The sequence below is a fragment of the Bombina bombina genome, chromosome 11 (assembly GCF_027579735.1).
Source record: "Bombina bombina isolate aBomBom1 chromosome 11, aBomBom1.pri, whole genome shotgun sequence".
Taxonomy (NCBI): domain Eukaryota; kingdom Metazoa; phylum Chordata; class Amphibia; order Anura; family Bombinatoridae; genus Bombina; species Bombina bombina.
This window is the reverse complement of record NC_069509.1, coordinates 131,941,500-131,968,242: the sequence shown is the minus strand read 5'-3', so window position 1 is coordinate 131,968,242 and position 26,743 is coordinate 131,941,500. Positions and strand designations below refer to the sequence as shown.

The 26,743-nt window shown below is 37.3% G+C and overlaps 1 protein-coding gene across 1 annotated transcript in view; it reads left to right on the top strand.

Annotated features, from left to right (window-relative positions):
* LOC128641853 (ankyrin repeat and fibronectin type-III domain-containing protein 1-like) overlaps positions 1–26,743 on the top strand; it is a 258,194-nt gene that overhangs the window by 151,541 nt on the left and 79,910 nt on the right. Inside the window, exons 9-12 of the mRNA XM_053694414.1 lie at positions 4,292–4,391; positions 6,611–6,743; positions 13,856–13,975; positions 25,610–25,825. Of these exons, the coding sequence (XP_053550389.1) occupies positions 4,292–4,391; positions 6,611–6,743; positions 13,856–13,975; positions 25,610–25,825 (569 nt within the window). The remainder of the gene's footprint in view (positions 1–4,291; positions 4,392–6,610; positions 6,744–13,855; positions 13,976–25,609; positions 25,826–26,743) is intronic.

Genomic DNA, 26,743 nt, shown 5'->3' with positions numbered 1-26,743 from the left:
GTTGAGGAGCTTGATTCGCTTGGCCTATGAAACTGCGGGACATAAGCCTTCTCAGAGGATCATGGCTCATTCCACTAGAGCTGTGGCTTCATCTTGGGCCTTCAAGAATGAAGCTTCTATGGAGCAGATTTGTAAGGCGGCTACCTGGTCCTCCCTATACACACTTTCACAAAGTTTTAAAAATTTGACGTTTTTGCTTCTGCGGAAGCAGCTTTTGGGAGAAAGGTTTTACAGGCTGTGGTGCCCTCAGATTAGGGTCTGCCTTTTTACCCTCCCGGTTTCATTCAGTGTCCTCTAAAGCTTGGGTATATGTTTCCCAAAAGTAATGAATGAAGCCATGGACTCTCCTCCCCTTTAGATGTAAAACATAAATTATGCTTACCTGATAATTGTATTTCCATCATGGGGAGAGTCCACGGCTCCTGTCCATACCTCCGGTAGGCGGACCTAAGATGTATTTATCTTCTGGCACCGCTTATACCCTGATATTTCTCCTACTGTTCCTTGTTCCCTCAGTAGACTGACTTGGGGATGAGGGGAGTGGGGGAGGTATTTAAGCCTTTGGCTGGGGTGTCTTTGCCTCCTCTTGGTGGCCAGGTTCTGTAATTCCCAAAAGTAATGAATGAAGCCAATGAGCTTGCGTTACGGAAATTTTTCATTCCGCGGTCGCAGGTGTTAGTTTTTTTTTATCACTCTCTCCCCATTGATGTCTATATGGGGGAAAGCGTGCACAAGCACGTCAAAGCAGCCCTTGGATTTTGTGCAGTATGGAGCATAACACCACCATATCGCATGCACAAGGAGGCTTTTCAGTAACTCGTAATGGCAGCGCTATGGAGAGTCAAATTACGCAACTTTTGTTGCTTTCATTTCGAATCCTGTTTAGCGCAAAACTCATAATCTAGGTGATAGACAATTAATATTAACAAAAATCTTACATTATAGGATTCGACCAATTAAAATAACCTATCTTTCAATGTTACAAGAACATACAACTCATGTCATTAGTAATACAGTCCTTTGTAGTCCTATAACAGGATTGGACAGAGGACGATGGACAAATGATTGGTCAGGCCCCCTGTACACCATTACATTTTTGGGTGCATAACGGCATGAACAAATGAACAAATCGATTAAGTCAAGCAATCATTTGTTTTTCATCTGTTTTTTGTCCAGTAATGTATTTGGCTGTTCGTATATCAAATGACTGGACGAATCAGCAAAAGCCTCAATAGATATCTCTAATTTTTTTGTTACCTCTTTTACACCTGTAATCCACACTTTAAATTAGAGTTTTTTTTCCTCTAATGCTATGTATTCTCCTGTTATTTGTTTCTTATTACTTATATTGCATATTTCATTATTACAAAGGAACAAAGAGGTTTTCTTTCATTGCACAAAACCCTTACCTTAGTGAAATGTAACTTACAATTTTCTTTTTGTTGTATTTTGTTTAATTACCTTTCTATTAGGATTTAAATACAGGTGAAACTCGAAAAATTAGAATGTCGTGCAAAAGTTCATTTATTTCACTAATGCAACTTAAAAGGTTAAACTACTATATGAGATAGACTCATTACATGCAAAGCAAGATAGTTCAAGCCGTGATTTGTCATAATTGTGATGATTATGGCTTACAGCTCATGAAAACCCCAAATCCACAATCTCAGAAAATTAGAATATTGTGAAAATGTGCAATATTCTAGGCTCAAAGTGTCCCACTCTAATCAGCTAATTAAGCCATAACACCTGCAAAGGGTTCCTGAGCCTTTAAATGGTCTCTCAGTCTGGTTCAGTAGGAATCACAATCATGGGAAAGACTGCTGACCTGACAGTTGTGTAGAAAACCATCATTGACACCCTCCATAAGGAGGGAAAGCCTCAAAAGGTAATTGCAAAAGAAGTTGGATGTTCCCAAAGTGCTGTATCAAAGCACATTAATAGAAAGTTATGTGGAAGGGAAAAGTGTGGAAGAAAAAGGTGCACAAGCAGCAGGGATGAGCGCAGCCTGGAGAGGATTGTCAGGAAAAAAGCCATTCAAAAGTGTTGGGGACTTTCACAAGAGCCACCACTTACAGACGGCAACTGGACATAGGCTTCAAATGTCATATTCCTCATATTTGTCAAGCCACTCCTGAACAACAAACAACGTCAGACGCGTCTTACGTGGGCTAAAGAAAAACAGACCTGGTTAGTTGCTCAGTGTTCCAAAGAACCCTTCTCTGATTAGAGCAAATTTTGCATCTCATTTGGAAAATAAGGACCCAGAGTATGGAGGAAGAATGGAGAGGCACACACTGCAAGATGCTTGAAGTCCAGTGTGAAGTTTCCACAGTCTGTGTTGATTTGGGGAGCCATGTCATCTGCTGGTGTTGGTCCACTGTGCTTCATTAAGTCCAGGGTCAACACAGCCATCTACCAGGAGATTTTGGATCATTTCATGCTTCCTTCTGCAGAAAAGCTCTATGGGGATGCTGACTTCATTTTCCAGAAGGACTTGGCACCTGCCCACACTGCCAAAAGCACCAAAACCTTGTTCAATGACCGTGGGATTACTGTGCTTGATTGGCCAGCAAACTCGCCTGACCTGAACCCCATAGAGAATCTATGGGGCATTGCCAAGAGAAAGATGAGAGACATGAGATCAAACAATGCAGAAGAGCTGAAGGCCGCTATTGAAGCATCTTGGTCTTCCATAACACCTCAGCAGTGCCACAGGCTGATAGCTTCCATGCCACGCCACACTGAGGCAGTAATTGCTGCAAAAGGGGCCCAAACCAAGTACTGAGTACATACAGTATGCATGCTTATACTTTTCAGAGGTCCGATATTGTTCTATGTACAATCCTTGTTTTATTGATTGCATTTAATATTCTAATTTTCTGAGATTGTGCATTTGGGGTTTTCATGAGCTGTAAGCCATAATCATCACAATTATGACAAATCACGGCTTGAACTATCTTGCTTTGCATGTAATGAGTCTATCTCATATCTTAGTTTCACCTTTTAAGTTGCATTAGTAAAATAAATAAACTTTTGCACTATATTCTAATTTTTCGAGTTTCACCTGTATATGATATACTCACCTATAAAATTCCTGTGATAATTATGTATAAAAATGTCATCTTTAATTGTACTTGTGCCATTTGTTGTAAAGAGTAGTATAAGTGCTTCTAGTTTTCACAGACAGGAAGTGGTCTTAATGACCACAACGTCGTTGTGGTCGTTAAGGGGTTTTCGGGCCCTTAATAGTGTGGGAATCGCTGCCAACGGCAAGACTGAGCTATTATGACCTCCCACCTACAGGCCTCCTGAAATAGCTATCAAAAAACAAGTCCTATTAAAGGACCAGTGACATACAGGGGTTAAAGGACATTAAACTATTTTTTTATACTCATCAAAAAATAATCACTGGATTGCAAATGGTTTCCATCTAAAATATGTTTTAAAAAAGTAAAAATATAAAAATGTGCATTGTTTTCAAAAGCATTTTCAATATGTTTATTTTATATGTGCTGTGGCTAAAAAGGGACATAGATGTCTCATATGAAGCAATCACTGTGCATTATGTAGGAATTCCACTGGCACAAAAAAAAACACTACAATTTTTTACTTTACTTTTTTACTATGCACAAATGAACATTTTATGGTGAATTACATTTTGTGTAGATGAATATGTTCACAGAGAAATAGTCTTACAACCTAATAGACATGGGGATTAGCATATTGGTTGCAATTGTCCAAAAATTATACAAAATGGTCCTTTAATAAAAAACAAAAACAAATGAATGAATACATGCAAGAAAAAAAATGTAGTTGATTGATTTGTGGTGTTAAAACCATTTCTACCAAAAAGTGGGAAAAGGCTTTTATTGCAGATAAGAAAGGCTTTTTATGCTAAAGTATTTAGGCGGGAAAGGCTTCATAATTTTAAATATACACTATTCAATAATGATTTAGTAATGTCTTTGTCATCTGATTGATGCTGGTGTCAGCGAATAACTATGAAAGCTTCACTTTTGATCTTGGCCAGTATTGACCCCATAATGGTTTATGCTGCTGCTGGCTTGTAGCAGTAGCAAGTGGATTTTTGTTTTCAAATTTTGAATGACTCCCTTAATGAATATCTGACATAATGAAAAAATATTTTTATTTTGCAGAAAATATATAAATAAATGGACGTGTTTTTCACCCAAGCAAAGAATATTTGGTTGTCATATTCCAATTAAAGTTATTTAAGAGACACTACCGTGGGCCTAATTTTTTAATTTTTATATTTACCACCTTCTAGAGCCTTTGAAGAATCAGCAACAAAGCAGAAAGCATTCAGTTTCCAAGAGTCTCAAACATCTTTTTCACCCCAGCAGCAAGTTTCTGAAGGGCCTCAAAAGGTAGATGGTTTATTGTAATGAACATGTCTCATTGTTCCTTAGTATACTGATTGCAAACGCTATAGTGCTTTATGATTGTTCTGGACGCTGAAACAATTTATATTTAGTATTTATTGTGCTCCAGCATTACAGAAAAGTGATTGTAAACACAAAGAAATGATTAGTAAACCTAATTAAATCAGACAAAACAAGCTGGTCATTTAGGACCGTTAAATAAAGTAGATTTGCATAATTAACAAGTGCATAGTAAAAATACAATGAAATAACACTCTCAAATATTGTCTGACATTTGCCAGTCACATGTATCATTTGACAGCAATCAGCCAATAACAAACTAGTTTACGCACACACTTTGATTTTGTACACAGGCTCAGTAGAAGTTAGTGCCTCAGAAAGTGTGCATATAAAAAAATGTGCACACTTTGATGATGGAATTAAATTGGGAAGTCTCTTAAAACTGCATGTTCTATCTGAGTTAATTTTGACTTTAATACCCCTTTAAGAACATAGATTGTGCATGATTGATAATGTGTTCTGTCATAGGCTGTTTGTGTCCTGGAGACCACCCAGGACTGTTACTGACCAAGGCCTCTTGGTAAATCACCCAGGATCACAGCTGATCAGCTTTAGCCCTACCCAATAAACAAGTCTCGATGAAAAGCGCCACCACGACAAACACAAAACTGCAATCCACTGTTCTCACTTGGACCAGTCTCGCTCGCCAGAATGATTTAAATAAAGCACCTCCCAAGTTGCTAATTGCTGCTCCTACAAAGCTCTAAAACGGCAGCACTTACTGCCAATGCTTAACTTGATCGCATGACCCTTCCAGGTCATCAGGCAGTGATTAGTGTCCTCCATAAGACATGAAAAAGCATAGCCTTCCAGCATTCTCGTTGTGTACAATTTAAAAGCAATAGTAAAAAAAAAATGCAGGGTAAGAAAAAGTTAAAAATCTGATGCTTTTCTGCATTTTTTCTGCTAATTTTTATTGGAATATTTGACAACATAACAAATATTATCATTATATCATATTAAAGGAAGATAACAACATGAACTATATTCACCAATGAAGTCCAACTAGCTTGTGCCTTAACAGAAATGCAAGAGGTTATTCATTGATATCAAAAGTCCAACACTAGTGATCTGAAAACTGCTGATTACATGGACATGCATTATATATAAGAGTATATATATATATATATATATATATATATATATATATTACTATAAGAGTATTTAGAAGATTCATTTAGAAACATGAATAACCCAACATAATTAAACAATAACTAATATAATAAAGTGTACCATATACTTTTACTTATAGTGTATTTAAAGGTCAAATGTCTTAATGTTCATTTTTAATGTATCAAAGTTTTTAATTAAGCTTGCCACCATGCAGACGTTGGTACTTGTACAGGTCATACTAATGGTATTTATCTTGATAAAGTATAGCTCATTTGAAGGGCTGTTTATATATAAATATGAAAAATATTGTTTTTTTTTAACATTTCGCAATATTCCTAAAATTTGCTCAACAATTCTTTGAAAGAAAAAAAAATCTGATGTGGTCTTTCATGGGAAAAGGGTTGACACATTTCTTTAAGGGACATTATAGTGAAAAATGTTTTGTAATCCATTTGAAAGAACATTTAAATCAAATGTGGAAATAAAAGCTTTAAAAATGTAAAAATTAAATTAATACAGCAGTATCGGTTGCGCTAATTCTCATTGGTTAACTTAAACATCCTGCTAAGCCTTATTGGATAATAGGTACTATTAGGGGCGTATTAAGGCCTAGGCCAACAAGGCCCTTGCTTAGGGCGGCAAATTTGGGGGGGCTGCACTTTTAGTCCATTGCCCCGGCCACTGCACTAGTGTAGCATACTGTGTACATTAAAAATATAAAATTGACTTGGTCCGGCTTGCCGCCAACGTCACGTGATGTCCACCAATAGCGGCCCTCCTGCAGTCTGCACACGTGATCTCCAAGGCCAGAGGCGGCTCTCAAGTTTGGCATTAGTAAAGCAGGATTTTGAGTGCCTAGGGCAGCACAAAACCTAAATACGCCACTGGGTACTATGCAAGTCCAAAGTTTGACAAATACTTTTAAATGTTGCATTTTCATAAAGATGATAGATAATTTCTGAGTAGAACGTCCCTTTAAGAATATGCTTGTATAATTTGCACTAAATTAAACTATTTCCTTATGTTTTTAGGGGACTCTACCTTGCTTCCATATTTTCTAAGGATGACAACATCTTAGTAACTCATGAAGATCAAATACCAGTAGTGGAGATCGATGATTCCTACTCCTGTCTTCTCATGCAGGATTTTCTATGGTTCACTAAGGTAAATAGGGTAAATTCTGCATTTAATTACTCCTAACGAGTTGCACACACTTCAGGGAGGTTCATGTTAAACAGCTCATTGAACACAAACTGAGGAAGAGCGGCTTTATTCTCTAGGTATTTGATACAGATTAAAAGCATTTCACTCTGCAGGAATTACAGTGAACATCATTTGTAAACTGTTAGAATAATGTCAAGCTGTTAACAGTCATATGTTTAGTACTATCAGGGCCACATTAGAGGGCCCGATCACATATGCAGCATCGGCCACAAAAGCCGGCATAGCCTCTTTTTATTCAAATCTAGCGATCACATATACGGCGCCACATACAAGTGAGGCGCATATATTTCACTCGTCGCCCGCTGTTTTTACTTCCATAAACTAACATAGAACCAGTGTCGCCAGTAGGTATCACATAATCAGCGCAAGGACTAACTTTCCGAGAATGGAGAAATTTTACTCCATATTCACCTTGCCACACATAGGCAGACACAGCAAACCTTGCGCTGAATATGAAAGTATCATAACTCCCTAGAAGCCTTAACAAACACCTAACACATGCGCAATATCCACACCTAATCCGCCATCCGCCCGCCGCATTAAGTAATAAAATGTGTTAACCTCTAAACTGCCAACCCCCACAACACAATCTACCTATTAAAACTATTAACCCCTACTCCGCCAACCCCCAATTTGAAAAATACCTAATAAAGTTATTAACCCCTAATTCGTCAACCACAAACAATGCAAAGTATTAAATTACACTATTAACCCCTTATCCGCCAACCCCCCACAACGCAAAGTATTATTCGAATAGCTAAGCCCCCTAACCTAACACCCCCTAAGTTAACCCCAATTAAAATACACTTATCTAAAATAAATACTAACTACATTAAAAAACAACTAACATTACCCAAAATAAAAATCCTAACTTTACATTAAAATAAAAAATCCTAAAATTACAAAAAAATAAAAAATCCTAATATTACATTAAAAAAACAACCTAAGATTACATTAAAATAAAAAAGGTAAGATTATGAAATTTTTTTTAAAAAAAGCTAAGATTACAGAAAAAAAACTACATTATCCAAAATAAAAAATGTTATTCCTAACCTAATTCCCTCTTAAAAACAAAAAAGCCACCTCAAAATAAACAAAAAGCAGAGGCTAACAATAAACTACCAATAACCCTTAAAAGGGCCTTTTGTAGGGCATTGCCCTAAGTTTAACAGCTTTTTAATAAAAAACTACAAATTTCACCCTAAAATTACAACCCCCCAAAATAAAAAGACCTAACTAAAAAAAAAAAATGAATCTACCCATTGCCCCTGTATGGGCATTGCCCTTAAAAGGGCAATCAGCTCTTTTACTGCCCATAAAAAAAAAAACTAATCTAAAAAAAACACAAAAAAAAACCTAACACTAACCCCAAAATAGGTACTCACCATTGATGAAGTCTTGACATCCATCTTCTTCCAGGTGGCAAAGGTCTTCTTCCAGGCGGCGAATGTCTTCTTCCAGCGCGGCACCATCTTCCATCTTCATCCCGGTGGTGCGGAGGCAGTGCGGTCATCCGACATGGAGGTCCTCTTCATGTGATCATCCGCTGCACACTGAAGATTGAATGCAAGGTACCTCTTTTATATTGGAGTAAAATCAGCTGCTTACATTCTATTGGCTGATTTGAACATCCAAAAGGAAAATTTCAGCCAATAGGAATGCAAGGTACCCCGATATAAAAGGGGTCCCTTGAATCCAATCTTCAGTGTGCGGCGGACGATCGCATGAAGGGGACCTCCACATCAGATGAGCGCTCCGCCTTCGTGCCACCGGGATGAAGATAGAAGATGGTGCCGCGCTGGAAGAAGACCTTCGCTGCCTGGAAGAAGATGGATTCCGGACTTCATCAATGGTGAGTACCTTTTTCGTGGTTAGTGTTTTTCGGGGGGGGGGGGGGGGTTGGGTTGTTTTTGTTTTTTTAGATTAGGGTTTGTTTTTTCCTCATGGGCATAAAAAGAGCTGATAATGCCCATACAAATGCTCCTTTGGGGCAATGGGTAGATTATTTTAGTTAGGCTTTTTTATTTTGGGGGGGTTGGATGTTATACTGTTAGGGGGTACTTTGAATTTTTTTTTCCTGAAAGGGCTGTTATCTTTAGGGCATATTCAGCTAGATTACGAGTTTTGCATAATGACTCAAAAAGCATCGTTATGGCCGATAACGATGCTTTTTCCCTACCGCTGCTATTACAAGTCTAGTCAGAATAGCTGTACCGCACACCTTTTTGGCCGTCACTCAACGTCAGTACCGAGCTTTAAGAAAAGTCCTTTTTCAATGGGACTTCCATAGCGCCGGTATTACAAGTTTTGCCGTGAGGCCAAAAAGTGAGCGGTACAGCCTAAAATGACAAGATCTGTACCGCCATCTAAAGTCAGTAGTTATGAGTTTTACGCTACAAAGCTGTACCATAAAACTCATAACTAAACTGTTAAAAAGTACACTAACACCCATAAACTACCTATTAACCCCTAAACCGAGGCCCTCCTGCATCGCAAACACTATAATAAAGTTATTAACCCCTAATCTGCCGCTCCGGACATTGCCGCCATTTAAAAAATCAGCCAATAGGTTTTTTATCACCTTTAATTCCTATTGGCTGATAGAATTTTTCAGCCAATAGGAATTCAAGGGATGCCATCTTTGTTGACGTCCCTTAAAGGGAACCTTCAGTGTACGGCTGAGACTGTATGAAGAGGATGCTCTGCGCCGGATGTCTTGAAGATAGACCCGCTCCGCGCCGGATGGATGAAGATAGAAGATGCCGTCTGGATGAAGACTTCTGCCCGCTTCGATGAGGACTTCTGCCCGCTTGGATGAGGACTTCGCCGACTAGATGAGGATGGATGTCTGGTCTTCCAAAACTGTAAGTGGATCGTTGCGGGTTAGTGATAGGTTTTTTTTTAAGGGTTTTTTGGGTGGGTTTTATTTTTAGATTAGGGTTTGGGCAATGTAAAAGAGCTAAATGCCCTTTTAAGGGCAATGCCCATCCAAATGCCCTTTTCAGGGCAATGGTTAGCTTAGGTTTATTTAGATATGTTTTTATTTGGGGGGTTTTGTTGTGTGGGTGGTGGGTTTTACTGTTGGGGGGTTGTTTGTATTTTTTTTTTACAGGTAAAAGAGCTGATTTCCTTGTGGCAATGCCCCGCAAAAGGCCCTTTTAAGGGCTATTGGCTTTTTAGTGTAGGCTAGAGGTTAGTAATTTGTTTTTATTTTTGATAATTTCTTTTTTTATTTTGTGTAATTTAGTGTTTATTTTTTTGGAATTTAGAAAATTGTATTTTATTAATTTAATTTATTTAATTTTTTTGTAATGTTAGGTGTTAGTGTAACTCAGGTTAGGTTTATTTTACAGGAACATTTGTATTTATTTTAACTAGGTAGTTAGTAAATAGTTAATAACTATTTACTAACTAGTCTACCTAATTAAAATAAATACAAACTTACCTGTGAAATAAAAATAACACCTAAGCTAACTACAATGTAACTATTAGTTATATTGTAGCTAGCTTAGCGTTCATTTTACAGGTAAGTATTTATTTTTAAATAGGAATTATTTAGTTATTAAAAGTAAGTTTTATTTAGAATTATTTTAATTATGTTAAAGTTAGGGGGTGTTAGGGTTACGTTAGGGTTAGACTTAGGGTTACGTTAGGGGTTAATATATTTATTTAGTGTTAATGATGTGGGAGGCCAGAGGTTTAGGGGTTAATAACTTTAGTATAGTGGCGGCGGCGACATTGGGGGCGGCAGATTAGGGGTTAATAAGTGTAGGTAGGTGGCAGCGACATTGGGAGCGGCAGATTAGGGGTTAATAAATTTATGTAGGTGGCAGCGACATTGGGGGCGGCAGATTAGTGGTTGATAAATATAATGTAGGTGGCGGTGATGTTAGGGGCGGCAGATTAGGGGTGTTTATACTCGGGTTTATGTTAGGTTGTTAGGTTTAAACATACTTTTTTTTCCCCATAGACATCAATGGGGCTGCGTTACGGAGCTTTTCATTCCGCGATTGCAGGTGTTAGGCTTTTTTTTAGCCGGATCTCCCCATTGATGTCTATGGGGAAACTGTGCATGAGCACGTCAAAACACTGCTTGTATTTGGGTGAAGCATGGAGCTCAACGCAACCATATCGCCCGCACAAGCCGTTTTTTTGCAAACCTGTAATAGCAGCGATATGAAAGGTGTGTGGTGAAAATAACGTACAAGTAATTAGCAAGCCAGCCATAACGCAAAACTCATAATCTGGTTGATTGTTTATCGTTAGATTAGGGTTTTTTATTTTGGGGCGGCTTTTTTGTTTTTAAGGGGGTATTAGATTATGAATAACTTTTTTTATTTTGGGATAATTTAGTTTGTTATTTTCTGTAATCTTAGCTTTTTTTATTTTTGTAATCTTAGGGTTTTTTATTTTATTGTAATGTTAGAATTTTTTTATTTTAATGTAAAGTTATGATTATTTTTTTTGGATAATGTTAGTTTTTTTTTAAGTAATTTAATTTTTTTATTTTTGGTAATTTTTAATTAATTCTTAAGGTGGCTATTATTTTGTTATTTTGTGTTAGTGTATTTTAATTGGGGTTAATTTAAGGGGTGTTAGGTGAAGGGGCTTAGTTATTAGATTAATACTTTGCGTTGTGGGGGGGTTGGTTGTTTAGAGGTTAATAGTGTAAATATGTGCTTTGCGTTGTGGGGGGTTGGCAGATTAGGGGTTAATAGTGTAATTATATAATTTGTGTTTTGGGGGGTTGGCAGATTAGGTGTTAATATTGTAATTGTGTAGATTGCGATGTGGTGGGTATGGTGGATTAGGGGTTAATAACTTTTAATTGTAGTTGTGATGTGGGGGGGGATGGCAGATATAGGGGTTTTGACGTGTCAGGTTAATTTATTTTAGATGGGTTAGATTTTTACGGCGATTTCAACTTTTATTTTTTAAAACGGATGCGCCGGCAGATCATATACTGCCGCGACGCCAGATATGTGTATTTCCGAACATTTTTGAACGTCGCAGGTTTGTTCGACTTACAGCATTGTATCATCTGCCGGCACCATTTATGTGATTCACCCAATGTGAACTTACGGGCGACGGGGGTTTTAAGCAGTTGGGCTGAAACCTACACTGCATATGTAATCTTGCCCCATATGTTTATTTTCTTTTGTGACTCAGACAGAGCGTACAATTAAATAAATAAGTTTCTAATTTACTTCTATTATTTAATTTGCCTCTTTCTCATTGTATTTTTTGCTGAAGAGATATCTAGGTAGGTAAGGGGCATATTTCTGGAGCACTACATTGCAGGAAAAAGTGCTGCCGTATAATGCTGCAGATATGTGCGCTCTCCTGAGCATATTTTCATGCTTTTCAGCAAAGGATACCAAGGGAACAAAGAAGATTTCATAATAGAAGTAAAATGGAACGTTTTTTAAAATTGCATGCTCCATCTGAATCATGAAAGAAAAATGTTTGCTTTCATGTCCCTTTAATTGAAGGGACAGGGTACTATACATTTGGTTTCCCCTTAATTTGTTTTCAATGGTTTGTTATACCAGCTGCAGAGAATAAAATGTATGGTAAATTAGTCCTTTGGGTTAATTTTTGTATATGAAATAGATGTTTTTGCTAACTGAAACCACAACCCATTTAAGTGGGCTAAGTGTACATTAAGAGACAACCTTATTATCTTGTCTTTCTTTTTATACACAAAACCTCCTCTTTTCACTTTCTCTACATATAAATCCTAGTACTTAAGAGAACAATTGAATATTAAAATTTTAGTACATATCTCTCCCACCCCACTGGGAGGTTAATTAAAACTGGTACCTTGTTTGCATAGCTTTTCTGTAGAGAATACTACATTATTCATAGTTTCAATACAGGTGGTGATTTTAACAGGCAGCTATTTCAAATAACAAAAAAGGTAAAGGTGATATTTGTAAACAATTTAATATACTCCACTAGGTAAAAAGGATCACGGGAAACACATTAAAGCGGAAAAACTTATAGTACGCTTTCCCTTTAACAGAGGGGCAACTCAAATGATAACATAGCAAAAGAGAGAGATAAATGCCTCCTAACACTAACATGTTTATGTGTTTGTGGATTTGACCTATGTGTTTAACCCCTGCAAAGCTGTTAACACATAGGTTAAATCCTGGTCAGGAACCACAAGCCCTGTAAGGCATGTGAACAAATCAGGAACATCAATTGCACTTAGTTTCCTATAAAGATAGCAAGAGAACAAAGAAAAATTGATAATAGGAGTAAATTAGAAAGTTGCTTAAAATTGCATGCTCTATCCGAATCACAAAAGAAAAAAAAATGAGTTCAGTGTCCCTTTAATGTATATTAAATAGGTTGTGATTCATTTCTGTGTCTTTTAAATAAAGCATCATATGCAGACTTCATTTGGGCTTTATGCGACAGTATCCTGTTCAAAAGAGCGATCACTTTGTTACATACCTAGAACCTCTCAGTATGAACACGTTTACCTTTTTATATTCTGTTTTATTTGGAGTCTAATCAGACAATGCCCAAATATGTCCACAGCTGCAATCTACTTTTTTGAGGTTATTCTATGTGATGTGTATTTATTTAAAGTTCCGGGGTTATAAATTATAAAAACATTCTATCAACACACAAAATGTCATCAATTCCGAACCCTATCTTCCTCTTTACAATTACCAAAATATTGTGGTACTATTTTGTCTATTTCATATGTTTGAGTGCATTTCAGTTTTGAAAAGAAGCTTTTTCTGCAGTATACTTACTGTATATTATTAAATTGCTTCTAGTAAAAGCTATCACTGTTCCCAGGACCCTGTAATTACGCCCTGTGCACCCTCAGTTCCTGCACACGGTACCAGCGATAGCGTTTATCATGTCAGTAATTTATTATGTTGTCCCTTCTGAGCTTTCCCTAATATCTACTCTAAGAAGAATTAACCAGTGTTTTTTTATAAAAATAATTAAATACACAAATAAAGAAATACTTATTTTTAACAATAGAAGGACCAGCATACCTAACACATGTTTTATCTGTTATATTTCAGGTATCGTGTATGTGGGATGACATCCTGTGGCTTCGGCAGTGTGTGACAGTGTCGCAGTCCTCATGCTCTTGTATTCTGCAAACCCGTTTCAAGATGCTTTTAGCTGTATCCCAAATGCAGGTAAGAAATTGAAACATACCTATACATAGTTCAACATTAGTACATATGTATGTTATGTTCTATCAGATCTTCTATGCGCCCTAATCCAAATACTTCATCATACTTCAAATCATTTCATCATTTTAGCCTATTCAGAAGGGTATTCATTCCGATTTATTGCATTGAAAAGAAACCTCTTTTTTTGGGATCAGAAAAGGTTTGGATTTTGGAATACAGATAGCCCTCAGTTTACGCTGGGGTTAGGTTCCAGAAGGAATGGTTGTAAATTGAAACCGTTGTAAATTGAAACCCAGTTTATAATGTAAGTCAATGGGAAGTGAATGAGTTAGGTTTCAGGCCCCTCTCAAAATTGGCATAAGTAACACATTATTTTTAAAGCTTTGAAATGAAGACTTTAAATGCCAAAACATCATTATAAACCTAATAAAATAATCACACAACACAGACTTTACTTGCATTTTTCTGCAAACAGTTCTTTCTATGCATTCCAATCTGGACTGATTTATAGACAGGAAGACCTTGTTCCTTTGCAAGCTGCTCGATAGCTCAGGTCTGTTTAAACTGATTAATTTCAGCTTGCTTGGCTTGCATATCTTTGCTGCAACACAAGCGGACAGCTCTACCTACTGGCTATTTTAATCAATGCACTGCTTCTCAATGCTTTTCAATAGCAGTCACATGACTGAAAAAAAGGTTGTTATTCTGAAACGGTGCAAATTGAACCGTTGTAAACCGAGGGCCATCTGTATATGCATCTTTAAAATGGGACAGTTTGGAGTGGGGACGAGACCAAGTTTAAACAACAATATCTTTTGTCAGCTTTTATTCCGTCTTGAAACACATTTACATCCCTTAGACACCCAAGGGTGCAAATCTTCATCATCCAAGAGGATAGGTAAACATCTCTTAAAGGGACAGTCTACACTAGAATTTTTATTTTAAAAGATAGATAATCCCTTTATTACCCATTCCCCAGTTTTGCATAACTAACACCATTATACTAATATACTTTTTATCTCTGTGATTACCTTGTATCTAAGCCTTTGTAGACTGCCCCATTATTTCAGTTATTTTGACAGACTTGCATTTTAACCAATCAGTGCCCTCTTATTTGTAACTCCACAGGCATGGTCAAAATATTATCTGTATGGCACACATGAACTTACGCCCTCTAACTTTGAAAAACTGCCAAATGCATTGAAATATAGGGCAGCTTCAAGGGCTTAAAAATTAGCATATGAGCCTACCTAGGTTTAGCTTTCAACAAAGAATACAAGCGAGCCAAGCAAATTTGATGATAAAAGTGAATTGGAAAATTGTTTAAAATGGCATTCCCTATCTGAATCATGAAAGTTTAATTTTGACTAGACTGTTACTTTAACTATTTTAGAAATTTCATCAAACTGATTACTGTAATCCATAACAAACACTGGGATATCTTTGAACCCAAATGTTTTCTTTCGTGATTCAAATAGAGCATGAAATTTTAAGCAACTTTCTAATTTACTCCTATTATCAAATTTTTTTCATTCTCTTGGTATCTTTATTTGAAATGCAAGAATGTAAGTTTAGATGCCGGCCCATTTTTGGTGAACAACCTGGGTTGTCTTTGCTGATTGGTGGATAAATTCATCAACCAATAAAAAACTGCTGTCCAGAGTGTTGAACCAAAAAAAAGCTTAGATGCCTTCTTTTTCAAATAAAGATAGCAAGAGAGAAAAGAAAATTTGATAATAGGAGTAAATTAGAAAGTTGCTTAAAATTGCATACTCTATCTGAATCAGGAAAGATAAAATTTGGGTTCAGTGTCGCTTTAAGTTGTCATTCATATATTCCTGGAAATTGTAACATGTAACTTTAAGTGTATCAAAGCTCGATTTTTCACACATGGTTTGGGATGTATATATAGTAGAGGTTTTATGGAGCTTACCACAATCCTTGATATCCTTTGAGGATGTGTATCCAGATGTCTCCAGATACAAGCTCCAAGAGGTTGCAACACCAGACCAAAGTAGCAGCAGCCATTAAAGCGACAATGACAGCTGGGTGACATATAAATCTCGCCAGCTAAAAGTATGCCTATGGAAACCTTTAAACTTCCTATCCATTGGGGCCTTAAAAGATGTACTATCTTCTAAAGGAATGATGGTCAGGCACAGGGAAAGCAGAGGGCTGCTTAGGAGCCGACTTAAAGAATATATCCTCTTAGAAGCTGGCTTGTCAGGAGTGGGAGAATAGTCCACCTCCAAAGAACGTCCGATAACAAGGCATGTATTTCCTCTAGCCTGATATTAAAGGACACATAATGCCCCACAGCACCCCCCACAGTCTAGGCCTTCTCTTTAGTTCTGTCCTATGTTTAAGATCTTTGGCGATAATTAAAGTATGTGAATAACCACATTAACCAGTCAAAAGAATGAGTTGGCTTGATTTTGACTTTGAGCATGCATATCTTAAAATCTGATTGATTAATCACATTATCCAATAAGAATTACCACCATTTATCTTGTACATAGAATGCACCCTGTTGAGGGAATCATGAGCTGCTGATTGGGTAACTGGTAGTTTTCGCTCAGGACCAGCGGTGCTCTGCAGCACCTGAGTTATACTTTTTAATTTGTGTTTAACCCCTATGCGACTATTAAACACATGGCATTGCAAGGTCACTAATATTACAATTATAAGTTCTAAAGAATTAGAGCATGTCTAATAACTCTTTAATCAGTATTTACTAACCCACTAAAATCCCCACAAAATTCTGGGATACACTAAACTGAAAACAAGGTGTTCATTGTTACACAATTATTATTGCAATGCTGTTATTATTTAAATAGCTCCAACATATTAAAAAGTACGACAGTGGAAATACATGAGCTGGAAGACAAAATATGTATAAATATAACTTTAGCTTGTAGTCTGTCTCATGGTTAGTGCTATGTCTATCCTCATTCTTCTCTTGGGGTATTACGATTTCTGCACATTTGTTAAATGTCAGCTTAGTCTCTATCTCTAAATGAAGTGGTATCTCACGGTATGAGCCTGGAACAGCATCTTAGTGTACAGATACAACTCAGTATGTTTGAGGATTACAGATTGTATCTAGAAGGGCTGAACTGTTCAGTGCTGTATTGCTGTTAGCCCATGACCTTCCGTGATGACGTTAACATAGGGTCTCTATTTCACAAGTGGGAGGAAGATCTCAATCACTGAATGAGTCAGTGGCTGTACCCACACAGGTGAGGGTGACATTGGATAGAGGCTCTGCTAACTAATCTGAATGAATGCTATTAAAAACTATTCCAGGTTTAAAGGGCAGTGAAAATAAGCCTTAAAGGGACAGTCTACACTAAAATTGTTATTGTTTAACGCCTTTACTCCCTATTCCCCAGCTTTGCACAACCAACATTGTTAGATTAATATACTTTATAACATTTAATCAAGCCTCTACATTTCTGCCTGTTTCTAAGCCACTACAGACAGCCTCTTATCACCTGCTTTTTATTTGCTTTTTACAACAGATAACATTGTGTTTCCGCCCGGGAAGTTATTTAAGAGTTAGCACAACACAGTACTAAATGCAAGTCAATAGATAATAAATAAATAGTCATGTGATCAGGGGGCTGTCAGAAGATGCTTAGATACAAGGTAATCACAGAGGTAAAAAGTATATTAATATAACTGTGTTGGTTATGCAAAACTGGGGAATGGGTAATAAAGGGATTATCTATCTTTTTAAACAACAAAAATTATTTTGCAGACTGTCCCTTTATCTTTAAATACATCATCTTTGTTGCTAAAATGAAATGCATTTTAGTAAAAATAAAACACTTTGCATGGCTTAATTGTGAAGAGGCGCCAAACACTCAATGCAAATTTCTATTTTTAATTTAAAAAAAAATGTAATGCCAAGTCCCATGTCGCATGTAATCTCATTAAGTAGGCAATAAACTATGCATATTAAAGTGATATGAAACCCAAATGTTTTCTTTCATGATTCAGGTAGAGCATGCAATTTTTACTCCTATTATCAATTTTTCTTTGTTCTCTTGGTATCTTTATTTGAAAAAGCAGGAATGTAAGCATAGGAGCCGGCCCATTTTTGGTTCAGACCCTGGGTAGCACTTGCTAATTGGTAGCTACATTTAGAATTGCATGCTCTATCTGAATCCTGAGAAAAATGGGGTTCATATCCCTTTAAGCAAAGCAGTACACTATTGACATACATGGGGGCCGATTTATCAAGGGCTGAATGGCCCATGATGCCCCTGTTTCTGCGCAAGCCTTCAGGTTAGCCACAAACAGCAGTTACGGAGCATTGGTCTTAAGACCACTGCTCCTTAACTGGTCCGTCGCCTCTGAGCGGGGGACAGCAATCAACCCAATCCGATACAATCGGGTTGATTGACACCCCCTGCTAGCGGCCGATTGGCCGCGAATCTTCAGGGGCGGTATTGCACAAGCAGTTCACAGAACTGCTTGTGCAATGTTAAATGCAGACAGCGTATGCTGTCAGCATTCAGCGATGTCTGTGGGACATGATACGCTACAGCGTATCATGTCGGACAGACATTGATAAATCGGCCTCATGGTGTGTAGTGGATATGGAGTAAAATTCCATGTAAGGTATTGTTTAGCACCTTGTTGAGACCTGTTTACATACAAGGCTGGTCACATCTCTCCTGAAGCCTTCTTTTAAGTCAACTGAATGCCTTATTGCCCGGCGCCCGCCCCATTGAAAGTACCAGATTGGGCTCCCATATAGGCAACAATGATAGTACTTAAAGGGACACTCAATCAAAATTAAACTTTCGTTATTCAGATAGAACATGCTATTTTAAACAACTTTCCAATTTACTTCAATTAACAAAATGTGCAGTCTTTTTATATTTAAACTTTTTTGAGTCACCAGCTCCTACTGAGCATGTGCAAGAATAAGTGTGTATGCATTTGTAAATGGCTGATGGCTATCACATGGTACGTGTATGCATTTGTGATTGGCTGATGGCTGTCACATGGTACAGGGGGAGTGGAAGAAGACATAACTTTTAAAATTGTCAGAAAAAAAATCCACTACTCATTTGAAGTTCAGACTAAGGGGGGTAGTTATCAAGCCGTCAACCTCAAATACGCTGGAATTCCGCAGCGTATTTGTGGCGAGGCTGATTCGCCTTAGTTATCAAAGGCTCGAGACCGGCAAAAGTAGAATTTTGTGACGTAAGCTTCGATCCGCCGGACTCAGTCCGACACAGATCGATTCTTACGTCACTCCAGATGTTCCGCACACAAGTGCGGCACATTCTCACTACTTTTGCTAGCTATCAAAAAACTAGCAGGTACGCTCGGCACTTTTCCGGCCCAGCGTACCTGGTTTTCAATCCGCCACCCCTGGAGGCGGCGGATCCCATAGGAATCAATGGGAGTCTGACCATAGCGAAAGTACAAGTTCGCTGCTGACAGACATCCCATTGATTCCTATGGGAGCTGTCTACACCTAACACCCTAACATGTACCCCGAGTCTAAACACCGCTAATCTGACCCCCCCCTACACCGCCGCAACTAAATAAAGTTATTACCCCCTAAACCGCCGCTCCCGGAGCCCACCGCAAGCTACTCTATACATATTAACCCCTAAACCGCCGCTCCCGGAGCCCACCGCAAGCTACTCTATACATATTAACCCCTAAACCGCCGCTCCCGGAGCCCACCGCAACTATAATAAATGTATTAACCCCTAAACCGCCGCTCCCTGAACCCGCCGCAACCTATATTAAATGTATTAACCCCTAATCTGCCCCCCCTACACCGTCGCCACCTATAATAAATGTATTAACCCCCATCCTGCCCCCCACTACGCCGCCGCCACTGTAATAAAATTATTAACCCCTAAACCTAAGTCTAACCCTAACCCTAACGCCCCCTAACTTAAATATTAATTAAATAAATCTAAATAAATTAACTCTTATTAACTAAATGAATCCTATTTAAAACTAAATACTTACCTTTAAAATAAACCCTAATATAGCTACAATATAAATAATAATTATATTCTAGCTATTTTAGGATTTATATTTATTTTACAGGTACCTTTCAATTTATTTTAACCATGTACAATAACTATTAAATAGTTATTAACTATTTAATAGCTACCTAGCTAAAATAAAGAGAAATGTACCTGTGAAATAAATCCTAACCTAAGTTACAATTACACCTAACACTACACTATACTTTAATAAATTATTCCTATTTAAAAATAAATACTTACCTGTAAAATAAACCCTAAGATAGCTACAATGTAATTAATACTTATATCATAGCTATCTTAGGATTTATATTTACTTTACAGGTATCTTTGTATTTATTTTAGCTAGTTAGAATAGTTATTAAATAGTTATTAACTATTTAATAACTACCTAGCTAAAAGAAATACAAAATTACCTGTAAAATAAATCCTAACTTAAGTTACAATTAAACCTAATACTACACTATCATTAAATTAACTAAATAAACTACCTACAAATAACTACAATGAAATACAATTACATAAACTAACTAAAGTACAAAAAATAAAAAAAGCTAAGTTACAAAAAATAAAAAAATAAGTTACAAACATGTTAAAAATATTACAACAATTTTAAGCTACTTACACCTAATCTAAGCCCCCTAATAAAATAACAAACCCCCCCAAAATAAAAAAAATCCCTACCGTATTCTAAATTACATAAATTTCAAAGCGCTTTTACCTTACCAGCCCTTAAAAGGGCCATTTGTGGGGGCATGCCCCAAAAAGTTCAGCTCTTTTGCCTGTAAAAGAAAAATACAACCCCCCCCAACATTAAAACCCAACACCCACATACCCCTAATCTAACCCAAACCCCCCTTACAAAAACCTAACACTAATCCCCTGAAGATCATCCTACCTTGAGTCGTCTTCACTCAGCCGAGCCACCGATGGAACTGAAGAGGACATCCGGAGCGGAAGAAGTTAATCCTCCAAGCGGCGCTGAAGAAATCTTCCATCCGATGAAGTCATCATCCAGGCGGCGCTGAAGAAGTCTTCGATCCGGCCGATGTCATCTTCAAAGAGGCGCTGAAGAGGTCTTCTATCCGGGCGAAGTCATCTTCCAAGCCGGGTCTTGAATCTTCCTTCCGCCGACGCGGAACCACCTTCTTCACCGACGGACTACGACGAATGACGGCTCCTTTAAGGGACGTCATCCAGGATGGCGTCCCCTCAATTCCGATTGGCTGATAGGATTCTATCAGCCAATCGGAATTAAGGTAGGAAAAATCTGATTGGCTGATGGAATCAGCCAATCAGATTGAGCTCGCATTCTATTGGCTGTTCCGATCAGCCAATAGAATGCGAGCTCAATCTGATTGGCTGATTGGATCAGCCAATCGGATTGAACTTGAATCTGATTGGCTGATTCCATCAGCCAATCAGATTTTCCTACCTTAATTCCGATTGGCTGATAGGATTCTATCAGCCAATCGGAATTGAGGGGATGCCATCTTGGATGACGTCCCTTAAAGGAGCCGTCATTCGTCGTAGTCCGTCGGTGAAGAAGGTGGTTCCGCGTCGGCGGAAGGAAGATTCAAGACCCGGCTTGGAACATGACTTCGCCCGGATAGAAGACCTCTTCAGCGCCTCTTTGAAGATGACATCGGCCGGATCGAAGACTTCTTCAGCGCCGCCTGGATGATGACTTCATCGGATGGAAGATTTCTTCAGCGCCGCTTGGAGGATTAACTTCTTCCGCTCCGGATGTCCTCTTCAGTTCCATCGGTGGCTCGGCTGAGTGAAGACGACTCAAGGTAGGATGATCTTCAGGGGATTAGTGTTAGGTTTTTGTAAGGGGGGTTTGGGTTAGATTAGGGGTATGTGGGTGGTGGGTTTTAATGTTGGGGGGGGGGGGTTGTATTTTTCTTTTACAGGCAAAAGAGCTGAACTTTTTGGGGCATGCCCCCACAAATGGCCCTTTTAAGGGCTGGTAAGGTAAAAGAGCTTTGAAATTTATGTAATTTAGAATAGGGTAGGGATTTTATTTATTTTGGGGGGGTTTGTTATTTTATTAGGGGGCTTAGATTAGGTGTAAGTAGCTTAAAATTGTTGTAATATTTTTAACATGTTTGTAACTTATTTTTTTATTTTTTGTAACTTAGCTTTTTTTATTTTTTGTACTTTAGTTAGTTTATGTAATTGTATTTCATTGTAGTTATTTGTAGTTAATTTATTTAGTTAATGTAATGATAGTGTAGTATTAGGTTTAATTGTAACTTAAGTTAGGATTTATTTTACAGGTAATTTTGTATTTCTTTTAGCTAGGTAGTTATTAAATAGTTAATAACTATTTAATAACTATTCTAACTAGCTAAAATAAATACAAAGTTACCTGTAAACTAAATATAAATCCTAAGATAGCTATAATATAATTATTAATTACATTGTAGCTATCTTAGGGTTTATTTTACAGGTAAGTATTTATTTTTAAATAGGAATAATTTATTAAAGTATAGTGTAGTGTTAGGTGTAATTGTAACTTAGGTTAGTTTTTATTTTACAGGTTAATTTCAGTTTATTTTAGCTAGGTAAGCTATTAAATAGTTAATAACTATTTAATAGTTATTGTACATGGTTAAAATAAATTGAAAGGTACCTGTAAAATAAATATAAATCCTAAGATAGCTAGAATATAATTATTATTTATATTGTAGCTATATTAGGGTTTATTTTATAGGTAAGTATTTAGTTTTAAATAGGATTCATTTAGTTAATAAGAGTTAATTTATTTAGATGTATTTAATTAATATTTAAGTTAGGGGGCGTTAGGGTTAGGGTTAGACTTAGGTTTAGGGGTTAATAATTTTATTACAGTGGCGGCGGCGTAGTGGGGGGCAGGATAGGGGTTAATAAATTTATTATAGGTTGCGGCGGGTTCATGGAGCGGCGGTTTAGGGGTTAAACTATTTATTTAGTTGCGGAGAGGTGCGGGATCAGCAGGATAGGGGTTAATAATTTTATAATAGAGGGCGACGGTATAGGGGGGGCAGGATAGGGGTTACTAGGTATACTGTAGGTGGCAGCGGTGTCCGGGAGCGGCGGTTTAGGGGTTAATACATTTATAAGACTTGCGGCGGGGTCTAGGAGCGGCGGTTTAGGGGTTAATACATTTATAAGAGTTGCGGCAGGGTCTAGGAGCGGCGGTTTAGGGGTTAGTAACTTTATTTAGTTGCGGGGGGCTCCGGGGGCGCCGGTATAGGGGGTAGAACAGTGTAGTTTAGTGTGAGTGCTTAGTGACAGGCTAGCAATAAAGCTGGGAAAAAGCCGAAGGGCAGCGAGATCGGATGAGTGATAACTGTCACAGTCCGCTGCTCATCGCCCTGCGGCTTTTTGACAGCTTTATTTGATAACTTAGGCGAACGTATTCAAGGTCTAAGTGCTATTGCATTGTCTTGTTATCTTGCATTTGTTGATTATGCAAATCTACTGTGTTGACTGGTCCTTTAACAATAATCTATCTCAGACATGCCATCAGAATATCTCAGTACTCAAAGGGACTTGGGGCTTGATTCAGATAGCATTTAAATTAAAAAAATAAGGGCTAACGTCTATTATCAAATGTGTCTCTTTATCTTGGTATCCTCTGTATTGAAAAGTGGCTCCTTTTCATGACAGCATACTTAGGTAGTCTCAATAACATGCGCATGCCTTGAGCACTATATATAGAACAGTCTTATAAACATTGTTTTAACAAAAGATACCAAGACAAATTTACTTGTTTGATAAAAGAATATAATGTATATGTTGTAAATGTATTTTTAGGCTTTTTTTGTAGAATTTTTCTGAATTAGACTATGTTTACTCCCTTTAACTTACCTAAAAATAAATACAGGTGAGCCCAAGTGACCTCTACTGACATAAAAATACTATGACACCAGGTCAGCAATGTCATTTGGATGTTCTACACATGGCAATTATATATCATTTTTGTCTCTGGACATATTACCTACCTAGAAATATGGATTATTCCAAAATAATTACTTAGTACATTGCCTGTACATGTATTTTACCATTAAAGGGACATGATACCCAAATGTTGAAGCACATGAAAGTGATGCAGTATAGCTGTAAAAAGCTGACTAGAAAATATCACCTGAACATCTCTATGTAAAAAAGAAAGATATTTTACCTCACAATGTCCTAAGTATTCACACCCCATTGTAAAGGACTTTAAGCAGCAAATCAGTATGTCTGTCCCGGGACCTGCAAGGGAGTGTGCCTCATGCACACTCGTGTTCAGTTATAGGAAGTTTACTATAAAATCTCATACGAGTTAAGTGAAATCTCATGAGATCACAGTAAAAGAGTTCATGAGCTCAGCACTGCTGATGCTGATTGGCTGCTGTTCATTTCTTACTTTTTTTTTTCTTTACCTGCAGCTGGGCAGTAACTGAAAGATAAGGGGTATATTTAACTCTAAGGGGTATATTTAACATAGTGTGAGCGTACATGATACAATGTAGCGTATCATGTCCGCAGCACATTGATAAATGCCGACAGCATGCGCTGTCGGCATTTAACATTGCACCAGCAGTTCTTGTGAACTGCTGGTGCAATGTTGCCCCCTGCAGATTCTCGGCCATTCAGGGGGTGTCAATCAACCTGATCAAATTCGATCTGGTTGATTTCTGTCCGCAGCCTCAGAGCAGGTGGACAAGTTATGGAGCAGGGGTCTTTAGTTATGTTCTTAACATAACTGAAAATTTTCTTTTTTTTTCATAATTAAATATTTCTACATATCTCTGATTGTTTTTTAAATAACTATATATTTATACATATATATATATATAGATACAGTATATAGATGATTATATATAGGTATAGATATATACAGAGATATAAATAGGAATATCTATTGACAAAATACATAGAACATATTCTGCTATGTGCAGAACATTGGAATGTGAAATATTTATAGTAAATACACAGTTAAACACACACACACATATATATATATATATATATATATATATATATATATATTCAAATACATATTTAGCAATGTATCTGTATGTATCTCTATGTTAAAGTACTTTGGCGGCTTTTTTTTTTTCTAGCACCCCAGATCTCATATCTTTGAGCCCTTATCATTTTTTTTGTATAATATTTTTTTAACATCATTTTTATTAGACAGTGTTATTATGAGTGTAACTGTACATTTTTATTGTACTTTTTAGTTTTGCAAAACAGTTAACCACAGCTCTGTGATCGAAGTAAAAATTGTTGCGTAAAAAGCGCAATTTCGCTCAACTTGTAATATAAGCACAATTAAAAAATGGATCGCGAAAACACGATATCGCTTGCGCAAAAACATTTGCGCCTCACTTGTAATCTAGCCCAAAGTGTTTTAGGGATGACAGTCCCCCAGTATAGCTTATGTGGGTAACGGGATGTTTATATAATTGTTGCGAAGAGTTTTCATTAATATGAATATGATGGAATACTCATTTACTGAACAGGTAGCATTACTACCTTACCTACCATTAAACTAAGTGTGCATGTGTCTATGTGACTGTATTTAACCATAATCATTAGAGGTCAGAAAGTGTTTTGCCTTCTTTTTCCCTATTAGGGTCTCCTAGGAATCCAAGACCTGGGACAGGTATTCTTTGAACCTATTAAAGACAAACAGGGAAACATCCTCATAGTGACCCTGAAGGAGTTGAAATTGAACCAGCCCCTGGAGAACGTACGCTGGATGTCGGTGTTCAAACTGCAGACTCACAGGAAGTCTGTCTCATCACCGGATGAACCTAGTGCTCTGGACGTCCTGCTGATGACACTGCATGTGAGTTGACCTTTCTCGGCTTACAGTAGTTCTGAGGAAGGAAATGGACGAGGTGTGTGTTATGTTCAGGAATGTGTACCCAGCACTAGAGCTCCGATGTTACTTGTCACTGTAAATCTTGTAGACATATGAAATACGCTCTAACGGTGCTGTCATCATAATCTACTTTATGAATCAAATAAGTATGGATTATTCGGATCAGTCTAAGACTGTTAAAAATCCATTTTTCTCTTCATTTTAACGATGGTTTGATATTTCCTTTACAAGAACATTTGAAGGTGAGGAATGAACAATTTTTAAATATTTTGAAAAACAAACAACATTTAGCTCATCTTGTTATCATACCCATATACTCAATTTCATCTTTAAAGTGACAAGTGGGACTAATAATTTTTATTACATGGCTATAAGCAGAAATGCAAAAAATAACTACTGTATAGTTTACCAGAAAGGGACAAAATTAAGAAGCTAACCCATTCAATATTGGGTAAAACATAGGCAAAAACTTATAGGGAAATTCAAAATTAAACATTCATGGTTTAGAGTGTACAATTTTAAATCATTTTCCAATTTACTCCTGATATTAAATTTGTTTAATTCTCTTGGTATCCTTTTTTAAAAAGTAAATCAAGGTAACACCACAGGACCTCAGTAGTGTGCACCTGACTTTAGCATTCTATGCCAGTAGTGTTTGCAGCAATGGTGCACACTGTCACAAAAATTGTTTCCAAAGAGTGCTCCTGTGAGCCTACCTTGGTTTGCTCTTCAAAAAAGGGTATACGTATACTAGTCTGTGATTGGCTGATGTCTGTCACATGATACAGGGGGCCGGAAAACGGGAGAGAAAATAAATTTGCCAGGAAAAAAAAAAATCTACTGCTTATTTGAAATTCAGAGTAGGTGTTATTGCCTTGTCTT